At 42.9% G+C, this 15,860-nt stretch overlaps 2 protein-coding genes across 4 annotated transcripts in view; one reads left to right on the top strand and one right to left on the bottom strand.

Moving 5' to 3' along the window:
* The window catches only part of CMTR1 (cap methyltransferase 1), a 44,792-nt gene that overhangs the window by 21,068 nt on the left and 7,864 nt on the right, over window positions 1-15,860 (bottom strand). For 2 of the 3 annotated variants that reach the window (XM_070932459.1, XM_070932458.1), the window contains exons 4-10: window positions 15,353-15,511; window positions 14,938-15,030; window positions 12,165-12,236; window positions 1,313-1,407; window positions 1,159-1,231; window positions 757-955; window positions 360-478 (exon numbers count right to left, since the gene is read on the bottom strand). In XM_070932459.1, coding sequence (XP_070788560.1) covers window positions 360-478; window positions 757-955; window positions 1,159-1,231; window positions 1,313-1,407; window positions 12,165-12,236; window positions 14,938-15,030; window positions 15,353-15,511 — 810 coding nt within the window. Of the gene's footprint in view, window positions 1-359; window positions 479-756; window positions 956-1,158; window positions 1,232-1,312; window positions 1,408-5,798; window positions 6,180-12,164; window positions 12,237-14,937; window positions 15,031-15,352; window positions 15,512-15,860 lie in introns of those variants that run through there. The other variant, XM_070932460.1, reaches the window with a different exon arrangement.
* Window positions 6,597-8,090, top strand: LOC139308700 (uncharacterized). The gene is made up of 2 exons (XM_070932461.1): window positions 6,597-7,100; window positions 7,199-8,090. Exons 1-2 carry the CDS (start codon window positions 6,916-6,918, stop codon window positions 7,779-7,781), a joined length of 768 nt encoding a protein of 255 aa, XP_070788562.1. The 5' UTR covers window positions 6,597-6,915; the 3' UTR covers window positions 7,782-8,090.

Consider the following 15,860-nt stretch of genomic DNA (forward strand, 5'->3'; position numbering starts at 1 on the left):
CTCTCTAAGAGTTTTGCTTCACTTAGGACATAAAAATATGTTTTATTAGCTGCAAATAGAGGCTCGGTATTTACACGCAACAAGATCAGCTATATAGTTACATTGAAGTTTAAGTTTCTCAAGGACATTTGTAACGTATAATTTGGTGACATTCAGGGAACATATGTATATATATATATATATTTCATTTCCACAGTTCATTAATCCAGTTCCAAGATAAAACAGAATGATCCATGAAGTAGCTGCAAAGGAAAGCTAGTATTATGATTATTTTCCTAATTTGACTGCATGTCACAGCATGCTATGAAAGGTAAGCTGCAGATAATGCCCACAGGATAAAAGAGAGAAAAAAAACATACCCCATCGGCCATTAAGAAATGCACCCCCTTCTGATCTGTGTTGTCCAGCACAAACTGCTGAAAGGCAGATATGTTCTCAGGACGGGTGATGTCGCCATCTCCCTCAACACCCCCTTCACCTAAGTGGGAAAACAAGGATTTTGATTTTGAATCACATATATTAATACCGTACTTACCGAAGAATTGTTTTTTTAAAAACCTCCTGTTTTTAAAAAAATAATTACCTAACTTTCAACAGGAAGTATTTTAGAAAGTTGTTTAGTAAAAGGAAAGGCATTTTTCTTATCCCAATACTGCCAGTTTTTCCTATTCTTAGATAATTAATGTTCTTGCAGAAAACCATGCATCCATTGCGAATGGTTTTTTAAAAAAAATGAAAACAATTTTGTGTGCTTACCATAGTAAGGCTCGAAAAGCTCACTAGATGCAGCATAGAAATCCTCCAATTTGAAATCGTTTGGTCCTTTTAAGGTCATCCCAAAACCTTTTGCATGCCACTTCTTCCTCCAGAGGATATATTCTGAGAAACCACCAGGGCCAGCACATACATCAGCAAAATATAGCAGTTCAGCAGAACTCTCTTTAATTAGTGGTTTCTGCAAACAGAAAGGATAAAAATTCAATCACCGCAACTAAATCAATCTCCCAAGTAAATAGTCGCTGATATCAATCTGTTAAATTGCTTAGCTTTTGAGGTGCTTAATCAACCTCCATTTCAATAAAGCTCTAAGGATTTTCCTACTCACTTTTCCCATTCAGAGAAGGTACCAGAGATACACAAATAAATGAAAACCCTCACCCCACGAGAATCCTTTGGGTTTGTAAACATGTGGTCGAAGACATAATCTATGTTTGCCATCTTCATTGCAGCTCTGTAAGTGTAAGATGGGCACTTGTTAAGAGTTTGCCCTTAACTGACCAGATATGTTGCAATGTGTAGTGTATTCTCTGACCTATTTAGGAAGAAAGCTCCGCGGATCATCTCATAGGGATTGGATCTTGTACGAGCTCGGCGCATCTCCTCTCCATCCAGCACATCAAAAACAGTCTGCAGAAAGAAATTAGAAAATCTAATCGGGGAAGGGCACCTAAACAGAACATTTTGCTGTTCCATACTTAGAACTTGATTTTACTTTACAGAACCCAATTAGGGGGAACAATTAGCAATGGAACATTCGTTCTTTTATCAGAATGTAAGCTTCATTAAGTAGACAAGGCCAAAAAAATTCAACCAGTGGTAGGATTCAAATAATTTAACAACCGGTTCTCTGCCCGAATGATTTCTTCCAACAACCAGTTCACCAAACTGCTCAGAAAATTAACAACCGGTTCTCCCGAAGTGGTGCGAACTGGCTGAATCCCACCATTGAATTCAACTCCAGAGAATTGCTAAAAATACTTTTATTGAAATTGGCTACAATAACAGAAAGGAGCAGAGCACAAAGAGGGTACACAAATAGGCAAGGAAGACCAGGGCTGAGTGGGAGTGGCGGGGGAGCTATGAAAGACAGAGTGGGTCTGGTATGTGAATGGAAGGGGATCCTTGCTAGTGAGGAGAGTACCAGGAACAAAAATGGCCCAACGTATCATGCTGCCAATTTTCATGTGCAACCTCAAAGCAGCAGGTTTTGCTTCCATAACCAGATCTCATCAACTTTCAGAGATGACACTGCTTGACACTGGAAGCCTACAAAATGGCAGGACATGTACACCTCAATCTTGGTACACAACTACCAAATAACCTGGATGATTAGACCAAGGGTCTTATAAATCCAAAATGTCCTGCCACCACTGTTGTGTGTGCCAGGTGTAGCATTTCCTCTCGTAATTCCACCAAAGGCAAATAAAGGTGACAATGATAATGCAAGAAGCCATCCTCAGATTTAAATAGAGGTATCTTGAACTGGTCCGGGTTACACTGGTGTGCTAAAGCTGAGCCTGAGTGAAATGGTTTCTTCCCTGCAGGTTTCAAATATGTGCTGTCAAGGAGGTGACTTCAAAGTGGCTTTCTAGCTGCAGTTTTCTAGCTGCAAAATTGTGGCTGTGAAGGGCATCTGCTCCATCATTTGAGAGCCTGGACAAGGCATCTTCCCGTTTGCATGGGGCTGGGACACATAGATCAAGAAGTTAAAGCATGAGAATAAGGCAGACCATCAAGCCTGGCAATAACAGAGTTGTCAGGCTATGCATAGTTGCTCCAGGTTCTGGTGGCTGGGTCATATATATACTGGATATACTGTGTGCCTTCAGATGTTGCTCCCAAACCTTGAAAGCACCGTTGAGAATGAGCAGCTCTTCCAATATGGTGTCATTGATTTCATCTGCAGTTAACCTCCCTAAGTAAAAGGAGCAGAGCAGAGGTGATTGATTTGGTTTGTGCCCTGCAAGAGCAATGTTAGGGACAGGCACTACAGTGCTTTATACTACTTTTATACTGGGGTCTGGGTGCTGAAAGAGTACGGATACAACATCTCCAGTTATTGGAAAACTTCATGGGAATGGCTCTTTGTTTCACAGTGGCCCAGAGAAGGAAGTAATAATATGCGAGAAAGCAGAAATAAACTTGTAAGAGAAGTTTGCAAAATCTAGGAATCACTGCACATCTTCTTCGTCACTTGAGAGCTTTGTTACTTTATTACTTGGTTTACTCGAACCTTGATAGGATCTATGCCCAGGCCTTCAGGTGAAAATGAAATAGCCCAGGAGTTGTCTTGGCAAGATCAAATGTGCACTTTCCAACTTGGGAGTACAGGCAATACTTTTGGAGACATTGCAGGATAAATTTGGCATATATTCCTGTGGTACCCTGGAGTAGATCAAGATGTTGTCCAAGCAAATAATCGCTAACTGAAGATTTCATGAAAAGCTGGAAGACCATCAGGATTTACAGAGTCTGAATGGCATGACCAAGTATTTGAAATGGCTAAAACTGGTCTGCAAGGTGATAATCCCCTTTCTTGATCTAGATCACACAGTACACTCCATGAAGCTCCAGTATGGTGATGACAATGACAGAGAATAATTATTATAGGAGATCCAAGATCAGCAGAAGAGAACGTTGGTTGCAGAGTTATGTGATTTAGGTATAGTCATTACAAAGATGAAGCTCTCCCTTGCAAATTTATTCTTCAAAAATAGGACAGGGACCTCTACTGGGGAGGTAAAATGACAGATAATCCTATTCTGCTCATTTTTCTCAATGGATTCACAGAGATCCACTAGCTCTAGCTCAGAAAGTACATATAATCTTTGGGATAGTTGCTCTGGGGACAAAATTTATTGTGCAATCACAGAAGTAGTGTAGGGAAAGATGGTCAGTCTGCTTGGCACTGGATATATCATGGAAGCCCACATTCCGGGTCAGCAGAGTTTGTGCAACTTTACTATGAATGGTGCTTGAGTGGTCCCCACAGGTTTCCGCATGATAACATCTGAGTGGTATCCCTGCTCTATGATTACCTGATGCAGCTAGCAGTTGTGATTGCTAATATGGCAATGTGCCTAGAGGGCACAATGGGCAGTGGGACACCAAAACACCTAGCCACTCTAGGCAGATCGCCATATTAGCAATCACAACTGCAAGATGCATCAGGTGATCATATTTGGTTCTCTTTGTTATATTTTGTCAGTCAGGCTGCATGGTGTTCATATGGAGGAATAGGACTGGAAGCAAATTTTCATGGTCCAGTTTCAAAAACAAGGAAGAATGCCAGAGCACTTGACATTGTAGGTCTGGGGACATACAATACCACCTATGCACAGGGCTTTCTGAGGAGCTGGAGTCAAGCATACACCACAGGTGTGCTTTAGGGTATGTAGCTGGCAACCAGGAGATGAAGATCAGGTCATGAAAACAGTGCATATGCAGACCAAATGAAGAAAATAAGATGAAAAAACAGGAACGGAGCTACTGGGAAGAAGACATGGAATGTGCATTTGCATGCCAGGGAAATTTCTGATGAAAAAAATATACTTGCATGTGAATTTCTGGTTTCTGTAAATTAATAAGGCTATCTCGTGTGAAAATTACCAGGAAGAGAATCCCCATTCCCCCCCCCCCATAAAAGTAGAATATCAGCTAGAAGCTACACATTCTACACATACACCTTCTAACCAAACCACTTTTCCAGTCAATCTGGTCTGAAACCTGGTAAGATTATAGGCATGATTGCAAGCGTATCCCTCTACTCCTGAATTAAAATGCTTTACAAGTGAAACTAAATACAGCCTACCATAATTAGAGAAGAACAGGAATTTATGGCTAAGTGCAACATTCCGCTTCTCCTCTCACATACAGGAGACTTGCTACTTGAGGATGTGAAAAAACAATATATTCCCTTTTCCTGGATGGACCAAAGGACCATATACATGACCAAGTTTCATCCTGGCAGTTGAAGCTCTGATCCAGCAAAATTATCTGATAGAAATCTTTCTATTTTGTAACATTTATTAAAATAATGAAAAGAAAAATATGTTACCCTGGAAATATTTTCTAAAGGGAAACTCTACCCAATCGTTGCATCCACTGGATAGAGAAGGACTTGTATGAGTTAAAATATTCTTATGTCCAATTCTCATGGGTGGGACAGAAGGCCAAATGCTAACTGGAATGGTATGCCTCAATTCGGATTTGTTAGAGTATATTCTAGAGCACAGCTTATTGTAGCCCGAATGATTAGGAATGGTCTTCTCACTGAATGACCAGAAATTGATAAAGAGGAAATCAGTTTTTGGATTATAGATCTGTATCTGGAGCAATCATCAGATGCATCAATTCACAGTTCCCCACTCTGGATAGCACAATTTTCCACAATGGCTCTCTTGTCTAGGGCTGAGCTCCAATAACCAGCCTGTATCACAAGCAATCTGAGAAACATTTTGTTAACTTCCTACATACTATCCAGAGAATGTAGGAAAGGACATCCAAGATCTTCTGACTGAGTCAGATATTTGTTTGCCAGGCAAGAACTCAACTACTATTCAATTGCTTGAATATGGTTCTCTTTTTCTTGCTGCCACCCTCTCTAGGACAGCGGTCCCCAAACTTTCTGGCTTGGGGGCCCAGCAGGGGAGGGGGGAGGGAATGGTTACACGCAAGCGGTAGGCATGCACACACACACAGCTCTATTTCCGCTTGAACAAATAGAGCTTCACTCATATGGCCCGGTTCTGAACGGGTTGCGGACCACTACTCTAAGAGACCCACTGTTGTGCTTTTTCTCCCATTCTTTTGAATGTGGGTTCTTGTTCAGTGCAGGATCCCTGTAAGAGTCTGTCTCTGATATCAAGGCAAGGAGTCAATCTGAAGCTTCTGAAAATAATTGGGGAATTGGCTTCCACCACAAAAGGAGGAATATCAAGTGAATATCAGGTATTCATATAAATCAAATCAGTATCAGACAATATCAGTGCATCATATAAAATGGGCATTGGTCTTACCTTAAATGCCAGATTTCTTGAGTGGGGTGACATTGTCCAGATGAGGGTTGTATCAGTCGGATCTGATGCTGGCTGAGTCATAATTTTTGACCACTCCCCTTGCTCCGCCCCTTTCATGCTCAGTTTTGACGAAGGAAGGCCACCAGAAGTATCTCCAACAGGAACCACCGTTATCAGGAGGAAGTAAATCGGTCCAACGGGACAACTGGAAAAAAACTACTGAACAAGAACAATAAACTGTACAGGCACTGAGACAGAGGGAGGGGCTGGACAATGTCACCCCACTCAAGAAATCTGGCATTTAAGGTAAGACCAATGCCCAATTTCCTTGATGAGGGTGTGACATTGTCCAGATGAGGGACATACCAAAGATTTGGCTGTCTCAAGGGCGGGATGTCGAAGGGCCTGGAGAGACCCTCGCACGATGCACCTGCTGCAAAACCCTCCTGCCAAATGACGCTTCAGCAGAAGCAAAGGTATCTATCTTGTAATGACGAATAAATGGCGAGGGGGTAGACCAGGTGGCTGCCCTACATACCTCCTCAAGGGAGGCCTGAGTCGCCCAAGCTGCTGAGGTAGCAGCACTCCTAGTGGAGTGGGCAGTAATGCTATTGGGAACAGGAATCGCCTGGGCCTGATATGCCGAGGCGATGCAAGCCCTGATCCATCTACCAATTGTGGCAGAAGAGACTTTGAGCCCTAGGGATCCTGGCAAAAAGGAAACAAACAAAGCCTCTGACTTCCTGAAGGGAGCAGTCCTTTTGATATAAATCTTTAGGGCCCTCTGTACATCTAAGGTATGCCACCTTCGTTCCAAGGCATGAGAGGGCCGGGGACAGAAATTGGGCAAAATAACCTCTTGGGCCCTGTGAAAGGGGGAATTAACCTTGGGAATAAAGGAAGGGTCCAATCTCAAAATAACTGTGTCCGGCCGGAAAACACAGAGATCCTCCCTAACTGAGAGGGCTGCCAGCTCCGAAATGCGACGGGCTGAAGTTATGGCTATAAGGAAAACCACCTTAAGGGTGAGAAAGCGAAGGTGAACCGTGCGGAGGGGTTCAAAGGGAGTCTCAGTTAAAGCGTTAAGGACCTTGGGCAAATCCCAAGTAGGGTATCTATGAATCGAGGAGGGCCGCAAGAGCCTGGCTCCTCGCAGGAACTTTTTTATCACAGGGTGCTGAGTGAGTGGTCGGCCGGATGGACTGGACAAGGCCGTAGACAGAGCCGCCACATGTCTCCGAAGGGTACTATGGGCCAGACCACGGTCAAACCCATCTCTGAGGAACTCCAAGATCTGGGCAGGTGAGGCTGAAACAGGATCTATCTGCCGGGAGCGGCACCACCTATAAAAGGCGAGCCAGGAGATATTGTAGAGTCTGACTGTGGATTTACGTCTGCAGGCTTGAACAATGTGAATCACCCTATCTGAATAATTGTCCTGCCTTAGACGGGCCCCTTCAAGCGCCATGCAGTCAGTTGGAGCCACTGAGGGTCCGGATGAAGAAGGTTCCCCTGACGCAGGACAATCTCGTCTGGTGGAATTCTCCAAGGGTGAAATGTGGAGAGACTGACCAGGTCTGCGAACCACGGACGGCGTGGCCAGTGGGGAGCCACGAGGATAATTTCTGCTCTGTCGGCGATGACCTTCCGAATCAGGGCCGGAATCAGAGGCAGCGGTGGAAAGGCATAGTGAAGACCCGGCGGCCAGGTGAGACGGAGAGCGTTGACCCCTTCCGCCCCTGGCGTCGGGAACCTCGAGAAGAAGCGAGGAAGCTGATTGTTCAGGTGTGTGGCGAAGAGATCTATGGCTGGGATGCCGAACCTGTTGCAAATCTGATGAAATATGTCGGGATGAATCTGCCACTCGCTGTTGTCCACCTCTGTCCTGCTCAGGAAATCCGCCTGTGTGTTTTCCGACCCCGCAATGTGGTCCGCTCTGATGGAGAGGAGGTGTTGTTCTGCCCACTTGCCCAGGCGAAATGATTCCTCCATGAGGCGCTTTGAGTGGGTGCCCCCTTGACGGTTGACATGTGCCTTCGCCGCTATATTGTCTGTCAACACCAGAACATGACGGTGTTGCACGAACCGGTGAAAGTGCGTGAGAGCGAGACGAATGGCCTTCAGCTCCAGCCAGTTGATAGAGTTGGCGAGGTCTGATGCAGACCAACGGCCCTGAGCCACGTGTGATGCAAGATGAGCCCCCCATCCGTGAAGGCTGGCGTCTGTAGTGAGTACAAGTCGGTCGTGATTCATGAAGAGACACCCCTTGTCGAGAGAAGGCGATGTCCACCAACCTAGCGATCCCCTGACTGAGAGTGGAACTTTGACTGTTGACATGGTGTGAGCTTGGCGTTTCTTTTGAAAAGGAAGCAGGAACCACTGCAAGTGGCGAGCGTGAAGGTGTGCCCATGGGACGATCTGGACGCAGGAGACCATCTTGCCTAAGAGCTTGGATAGAGTGGCCAATGGAACTGATGGAGTTCTGCGAATGAGAGCTACTAGGTCCCTGATGTCTGACCGTCGTTCCAAGGTTAGGTAGACGGTCCCCTGGGCTGCGTCTATGATGGCGCCAAGATGTGTGATCCTGGTGACTGGCACTAACTGACTTTTTTTGTAGTTGACCAAGAACCCATGGTCGTTCAGGGTTTGAATCGTGAGGTGTAGGTCGTGTAAGGCTTGCTCTTGAGAGTGAGCCTGAATCAGAATATCGTCCAGGTAAGCCTGGATTCTTACCGGTTGTTGTCTCAGGTGAGCCGCCACCACCGCCAGGACCTTTGTGAAGACCCTTGGTGCAGATGCCAGTCCGAAGGGAAGAGCCCGGTATTGAAAATGCTTTCCTGCATAGCTGAATCGGAGATACTGTCGATGCTTTGGCAGGATGGGAATGTGAAGATAAGCCTCCATGAGGTCTATGGAAACTAGAAAATCGTTGGGACGAATCCCTTGAAGAATAGAGGTTAGTGAACACATTTTGAATCTGCGATACACTATGTATGAGTTGAGATTTTTTAAGTCCAGAATGGCTCTCCACCCCCCTGACCGCTTTGGAACTACGAACAGGATGGAATAATACCCCTGTTTCCATTGATCGTGGGGGACCTCCTCTATGGCGTGAATCTGTAGTAGGTGCTGAACTGCTTGGTTCATTAATTGACGTCTGGATTCGCTTTTGGAAGTTGGACATTGAAGAAAGCGGGTTGGAGGCCTGGAGAGAAATTCCAGGGGGAGGCCGAATTTCACAACTGAAAGAACCCAAAGGTCTGAAGATGACCTTTCCCACCTGTCCGCAAAGAGGGACAGGCGACCCCCTACTGGAGGATTTGGTAGTGAGTCACTTACGACTGCGGGACTGGCGGAAACCAGAACCCCGAAAGGACCGTTTGGGCTGGAATTGTCTGCTCCTGTCCCGAAAATATTGACGGTCCGAGGATCGATAGGATCCCTGAAGATATTCCTGCCTGGAGGGGCCTCCCTGGGGGTAGGAACGAAAGGAAGGCCTTCTGTAATATGGAGAGGGTCTTCCTTCAGCCCGTTTGTATGTTGAGGGCAAAATTTTTCGCTTGTCCCGTGTCTCTACAAGAAGAGGGTCAAGTGATTCCCCAAATAGTTTGTTTGCAGAATATGGAGCTGCAGCCAAGCGCCATTTGGCCTTAAGGTCAGCAGGCCATTGGCGAAGCCAGAGCATCCTGCAGCTGAAACTGTAGAGGCTAAGGCTCTGGATGCAAATTTGGCTGAATTCAAGGTTGCATCAGCCGAAAATTGAGTGGCAGCAATGATTTTATTAATATCCTGATGAAGGCGAACCTCACTGGGGGGTACCCTTGCCTGTAACTGTTGAAGCCAAAGGATGGTAGATCTATTAAAAAATGAGGCTGATGAAGCTGATTGAATTGCCCATGCCGAGGCCTGATGGTTCTTTTTAAACAGAAATTCTAACTTTTTGTCTTCTGGCCTTAGACCTTCAGAAGTATCCCCAGTTACGTATGAAGAAGAAGAGGAAAGGGCCGCTACAGGACTGTCTACAGGTGGAACTTGCAAGAGTTGAGCAAACTTTGGAGCAACAGCATAATATTTCTTATCTGAACCATGTGCAGATGCCATGGTTGCAGGCCCAGCCCACTGTTTCTTTACCACATCTATGAACAGTTGTGGAGTTGGTACATAACAAAGTTCAGGGGGGGGCTCAGAAAAAGGTCCCTGTAGTCCACCCTTTTGAGCCTCCTGCATCTCTTGAAAGTATTCATCTTCCTTTAAGGCGGCTGTTAAGCGAGCCTTATGCAATAAAGACTTGAATTTATTGGGGGGAAATAATCCTGTAAAGGCAGGTTGATCTTGGATTATCCCCTCATCATCTGATAGGTCAGAATGTCTCTCTTCCTCAAACACAAAGGCTTCACTAACTGTGGAGGCTGCAGGAGAATGAGAGCCAGTAAGACTGACTGCAGGAGAAATTCTAATACGGGCAGATCGCTCTGAAATAGCAGAGCCAGAGTGGTGACCATGAATATTGGCTGCCATTCTAGAAGCAATGGCCTGTTCAATCAGAATTCTCAATCCTTCTGGCACATTTTTTAAAGGATCTTCGGGGGTTAGCACAGGCATAGAGGATTCACCTGTTGAAGCAGCTGCAGCTGCATGGCCACCAAATACAGGAGTTGCAGGGGTCATTAATTGACTTGCAAAGGGGTTTTGCAAATTGCTTTGGTCTTGTTGAAGAACATTACCCTCTCCCTCCGAAGACCAGGCCTGGCTAACAGTTGAAATGGGAGGAGGGGGGGTCGATGGGGGGGGGTCCCCTTACCAGGCTCAGTTGCAGGCACCTCACTAACTTGCTTTTCTAGAGATTTATGCCTCTTTGTTAAATCCTTCTCCTCAGGTTTAGAAAGGTGCTTACGTTTGGAAGTTGATTTCTTCCCAGTGTACATAGTATTTTCCTCCCCATGGGAAGAGCGATCCGCCATCTTTAGTATACTCACTGCGACCACGATGTCGACTGGAGAAATAGCTTTTGGTTTCAGTTTCGCCACGTGGTTGAAATTTGAGATGGCAACGACTCTGGCGTTAAGCACGATGGCTGCCAGGTCACACTTGAGCAGGAGGAAACTCTGCTCCGGAGGTATCTGTCTAGGCAAGCCTAGAAACGGACCTCCTCAGCGCCCCCACAGCCACGATGAGAAAAATACTGGCTGGAAATGCCACAGGGGGAGGCAAGAAGAAGCTTGCTGCCCCCCCCCCAAACTTGCAGACTCGTTGGTGGCAAGCGGCAAAAATTTTCCTTTTAAAATTGCCGCGGCGCTTCAATTAACCGCTCTACAGCTGATCAGCGGTTTTGGGATCGCTGTAGCGTGGGCGGCGGCCCGATTTGGCGATTTCCCTTAAAATTAGGGAATCGCTATTATTGTTGGTGGTATTGTGGTCTAGGGCCCCTTAAACAATCATTGGTGGGATAGATCAAAAAAATCCCCCCCAAAAAAGACAGGAAAAGAAAAAGGAAAAAAGTTCCCTTTTAAAATGGGGCTTTCAAAATGGCCGCCGCCAGGAGCGAAGCAAAGCCTGCAGCTTAGGACGCTCTAGTAAGGCAAAACCGGCAGGCTACAATAGAAGGGGGGAAAAAAATTTAAAGGGGAAGTAACAATTTTAAACTAGAGAAAATAAAAGGTGGTCAAAAAGACTTACAATTCTGTGATATTGAACAGACCTGGGCTGTATAGCCAGATCTGTAGGAGATGTTTCTCTCAGGCCGACTGAGTCTAAACTGGGCATGAAAGGGGCGGAGCAAGGGGAGTGGTCAAAAATTATGACTCAGCCAGCATCAGATCCGACTGATACAACCCTCATCTGGACAATGTCACACCCTCATCAAGGAAATACTGGTGGTTTGCATTTGTTTTTCCATGATTGGACTCAATAATATTGTACATAGATTGCAATTTCACAATCACCTAACAACAAACTCTTCCTTGGGAGCACCCACTTCAATATTATCAGAGTGCCATCCTCAAGAGATTTTGGGATGCATTCTTTGTAGTCGTCAAACTAGCTTCATTCAAAGAGGATAAGACTATTCATGTATTCTGTTTGTTAGGCATAATTACTCCATTTTCAGGACGGTAACTACGCTGAAACATACACAACTTTAAGATTGTTCATCTAAAGCAACTCATCCAAAGTTCGGTCTGATTATTAACTCAGTAGAGAAGGGGGAGAGGAAACAAATAGGGGAGCTCCTTAAGCCTCCATGTTACTGGAAGCTACTCTTTTCTAAATGTCTCAAAACCGTCAGCCCAGATTGTTCTGCCTTTGCACTGCACTGGTATTTCTCCTTCTACTGACAGGCCTGTTGTGGTTCCAGAAGATAAAATTCACCTTGCACTGGAGCATGCTGTGTATGAGTTCTTTTCCACAGAATTCCGTTTCATCATCAATCACCAGTTTCTTCTATAAAACAAAACATGGGGGAAATGAATCAATACGTGTAATGCATTTGTCCAAGACTGTGTAACACTCCCAACTCAAAAGAAGAAAATATGATTCATAACCCTGGAGGACCTGCACATGGTATTTGATGGTACCTCTTATATCAAACGTTTCTCTTCCCAGGATTGCTGGCAGCAGCAGCAGCCTAAGCCCAAGTGAAAAGACCCCCCCCCCCTCTTTTTAATGAATCGATGACTGGTGCAACTTGCATGAATCATCATTTCCCATCTGAATCATTACGCAGCCCTAATAAGATCATCGCCTTTTTTTTTTAAAGATATGGTATGGTTAATAAAATTTAAGACTGAACCAAAACAGTGAAGGAAGAACAATTTACAAACAATGTAAAACCCATTAAGACAATGTAGACATTTTAGACACTGGGGAGTTTGGAGTGCTTGCAAATAAGAAATGTTCAGCCATTCAGCATGAGGAAAGGAAGCCCTGCCTCACCCTGATGTAGTTTCACAACCTCATCACCATCAGTGCATTGGCCACATCGTTCTTCGTTTTAGAGCACCTGATCAGACAGAGATGCTAAATCTACATAAACTACCTTACTATAAAAACCACCATGGGGAGACCAAACTTTTGCTTATCACATATAAATGGATACAAAAAAAAAATAAAGCTTTGTGGGGCAGGGAGAGGGGAATCTGCAAAATTATCTTTGCTAACTGAAAATGTCCATGTATGAAGCTGACTCTTAAAGTAGATTTTTAGATTTTCATCTCCTATTAGTATTTCACAACAACAGAATGACTTATGGCAGCTGAACTGGAATAGAAGCATTCCTGCAAAGCCCCTTCCCTGATATGGTCACAAAATTCTCTCCACGGAATTCTGAGAGCAATGGGCAATTTATTAAGACTTTACATGAAATTGAAATTAATCTAACATGCACAAGGCTAAAATATTCATTTTATACCAAGATCAATGCAGACGGCTGAAATTCAAACCTATAGTTCTATTTTATAGAAAAATCTCTTTACAGAGACAATGCTAATAGTCTATATCTATATCTCCAAGACTTTTGGGGAGTTGGGCAGCATATAATTTTAATACATCATTTTCATTATCATCTTCTTCATCATCATCATCATCATCATCATTTATTTCCTTATAATAGGAAATTTGGTACTTACAGATATGGGAACAAGGAGTCTGCCTTAACTGTATTTTTCAGTACATGAACAATGACAGATCCATTCACTGTAAGTAGCAGGCATGGCATATTTTTAGTCTGAGCAACATGGAGAAAGCAAGCTTATATAAACTCCCCTAAGAATATAGTATCTCAGCAGTAGACAGCACATCATTTAACAATATGCCAATATCCAATAGAGGGGAAAAAACTATTCATCTCTCTGCTATTACTTACACTCTGCGCTACACTGCCACTTTTTAGAACATGTAAATATTGAAGAGCAGTGGTCTATGCCAGACAGACAAATGGCATTCTATAAATGAGAATATCACTGGAGCAAATGTGATTTCCTATTGCTCTGTTTAAACAGCTTGTCACGTTATTCAAGCTTTCACAAATACAGTAATCAGAGGAGTGAAGAGGCACTATTATATAATTTGAAACTGACAAACAAGGCCAGCCAGTCACACACTCAAGTGCATCAACCTGCTTATTTTACAGGGAGTACGAGCTGAGAAGAGCCTCCCAAGCACAAAGCATGAATATGTATCCCAGCCACAAAAAAATATCAACAAGGCTTCTTTGGCACATAAGAAAATAAAACAATTTTGTTTACAAGTACTTTTCATAAAATAATGTTAAAGAATTATAACTGCTTTCCAGGCCTTATGGATTCTCAGTCCTATGGCTACAAAATTCACTTGGCAAACATAAGCTAGATGTAAAAAATAAAAATGGAACCATGACTATGACACCCTGAAAGAACAGAATTAAAATATGAGGGAAGCCTTCAGTGGAAATTCATTTAAATAGGTTTTCATTAAAATCATGTACTAAAATGTGATATGTAGGTCTCATCAGTAACTGTATTGAAAAAGTTAAAAAGATCAAGATATTCTACTTATATTTAAAGATTAAAGTTATTATTTTAATATGCTTTCATAGTTTCAAGTATTTAATAAAACTTTGACTCATTAGGTGAAGTTTAAGACTATTACTATAATTTTCCACCTGATGTATCTTTTAGCATACTTGGCCACTTTTCTGATTTTAACTAGCACTTTTTCACTCTTAACCAATTCAGCATTTAAATATTATTTTTTTGTTTACCTAAGCAAGTAAAGAAATTTACATTCATGAGATGTTATCATTGATCAAAATTAATAAAAATTATTCATTTGTCTATCACTCTTTTATTCCCAGGGCTATGCTTTTCAGCAGTTCAATTATATTTATTTCCTGAGTGATCTTTCAGTAGTTTAAAAAAAAACCATTGAATCAAAACATAAATATTTTAGCATTTGTGTATAAGTGTTCTAGCAATTTTGCAGACCCTGCTTAACAATCTTCATAATGCATTAACATATTTTCTCTTTCTTAGAACTTTCTTTAGAATTTAGAACTAATAAAAAATAATAGATCTCTTTATCTACAATATTTTTGCTTTGTTTTTCAGTAGACACCAGTTATAAAGATTTGGCATTGATTATTTCCTTTGTTGTGCAATCTGAATACCTTTCCTATCGTCATCCAATCTTTCATTTCTTCAGCATCTGGAATTTCTGTGGTACATTCTGGGCACCAGTCCACCTGCTCATAAGCACTAGCCTGTGCACAAGAGAAAGATGATAAGTATAATAAATCTGGCTCAATGACACCCATAGATCAGAAAACCAACCTCAATCCAATTTTTACTTGAATGCTTGGAGAGAACCTGAGTAATTTCTTACTATTACTATAGGTATCAAAACATTCTTCTCATCCAAGAATAGAAATCAGTGTCTGATTTCAGGCAGTAAATCCTCAAATGAGGATTTTTATAATGAACTTTACCCGAGTCAGTAGCACAAAGGAAAATATCTATCAGATCTCTTCACACTAGGATATTCTGAGAACAGAATATCAGGAAATTTAAAGGAAATGTAATTACCTCTGGCTCATCTTGCCAGTTGATGTTCATCTCTCCATCAAATCCTTTCAGAATGAGTCCCAATCCACGCCTTCCTTTTTGTTGTGAGGCTTCCACAATCTCTTGCCTTCCCTGGCCATATTTGCCAAGACCTTCACCTTCTCGAAAGCCCATCTTAGCCTACAAGGTAATAGAAAAGTTATTTTATATCCTTCCATTACTTTTCAGCAAAGAGCACTGGTCTGCCTGATTAAAAATATATTTTTACAGAAGATTTCCAGATTCTCCTTTCAAACATATTCACTTAACCAAGAGGAAAATTATATATAGAAAATGAAGCAGAAAAAAAACAAATGATGAAATAAAACTATTACAAATAAGCAACCTGCAGAGAACAGTTATTTGTTACTATACTTGCGAGGCATCTTCATTTAACTATATTCAGTTGTCTTCCTTCAGTGCCAAGTTTCTTCTTGAACATAACGTTTCTATCCAGAGAGATAACAATATGACTTCCATATGCCAAATC

Source organism: Pituophis catenifer, unplaced genomic scaffold (genome assembly GCF_029215685.1).
Source record: "Pituophis catenifer annectens isolate HBS135680 unplaced genomic scaffold, rPitCat1.0.hap2 SCAF_1, whole genome shotgun sequence".
In the NCBI taxonomy this organism is placed as follows: domain Eukaryota; kingdom Metazoa; phylum Chordata; class Lepidosauria; order Squamata; family Colubridae; genus Pituophis; species Pituophis catenifer.

Coding starts and splice junctions, on each gene's coding strand:
- LOC139308700 (XM_070932461.1), top strand. CDS start 6,916: ATGAATCGAGGAGGGCCGCAAGAGCCTGGCTCCTCGCAGGAACTTTTT. Junction 7,101..7,198: donor GAACTCCAAGATCTGGGCAG/GTGAGGCTGAAA, acceptor TTACGTCTGCAG/GCTTGAACAATGTGAATCAC.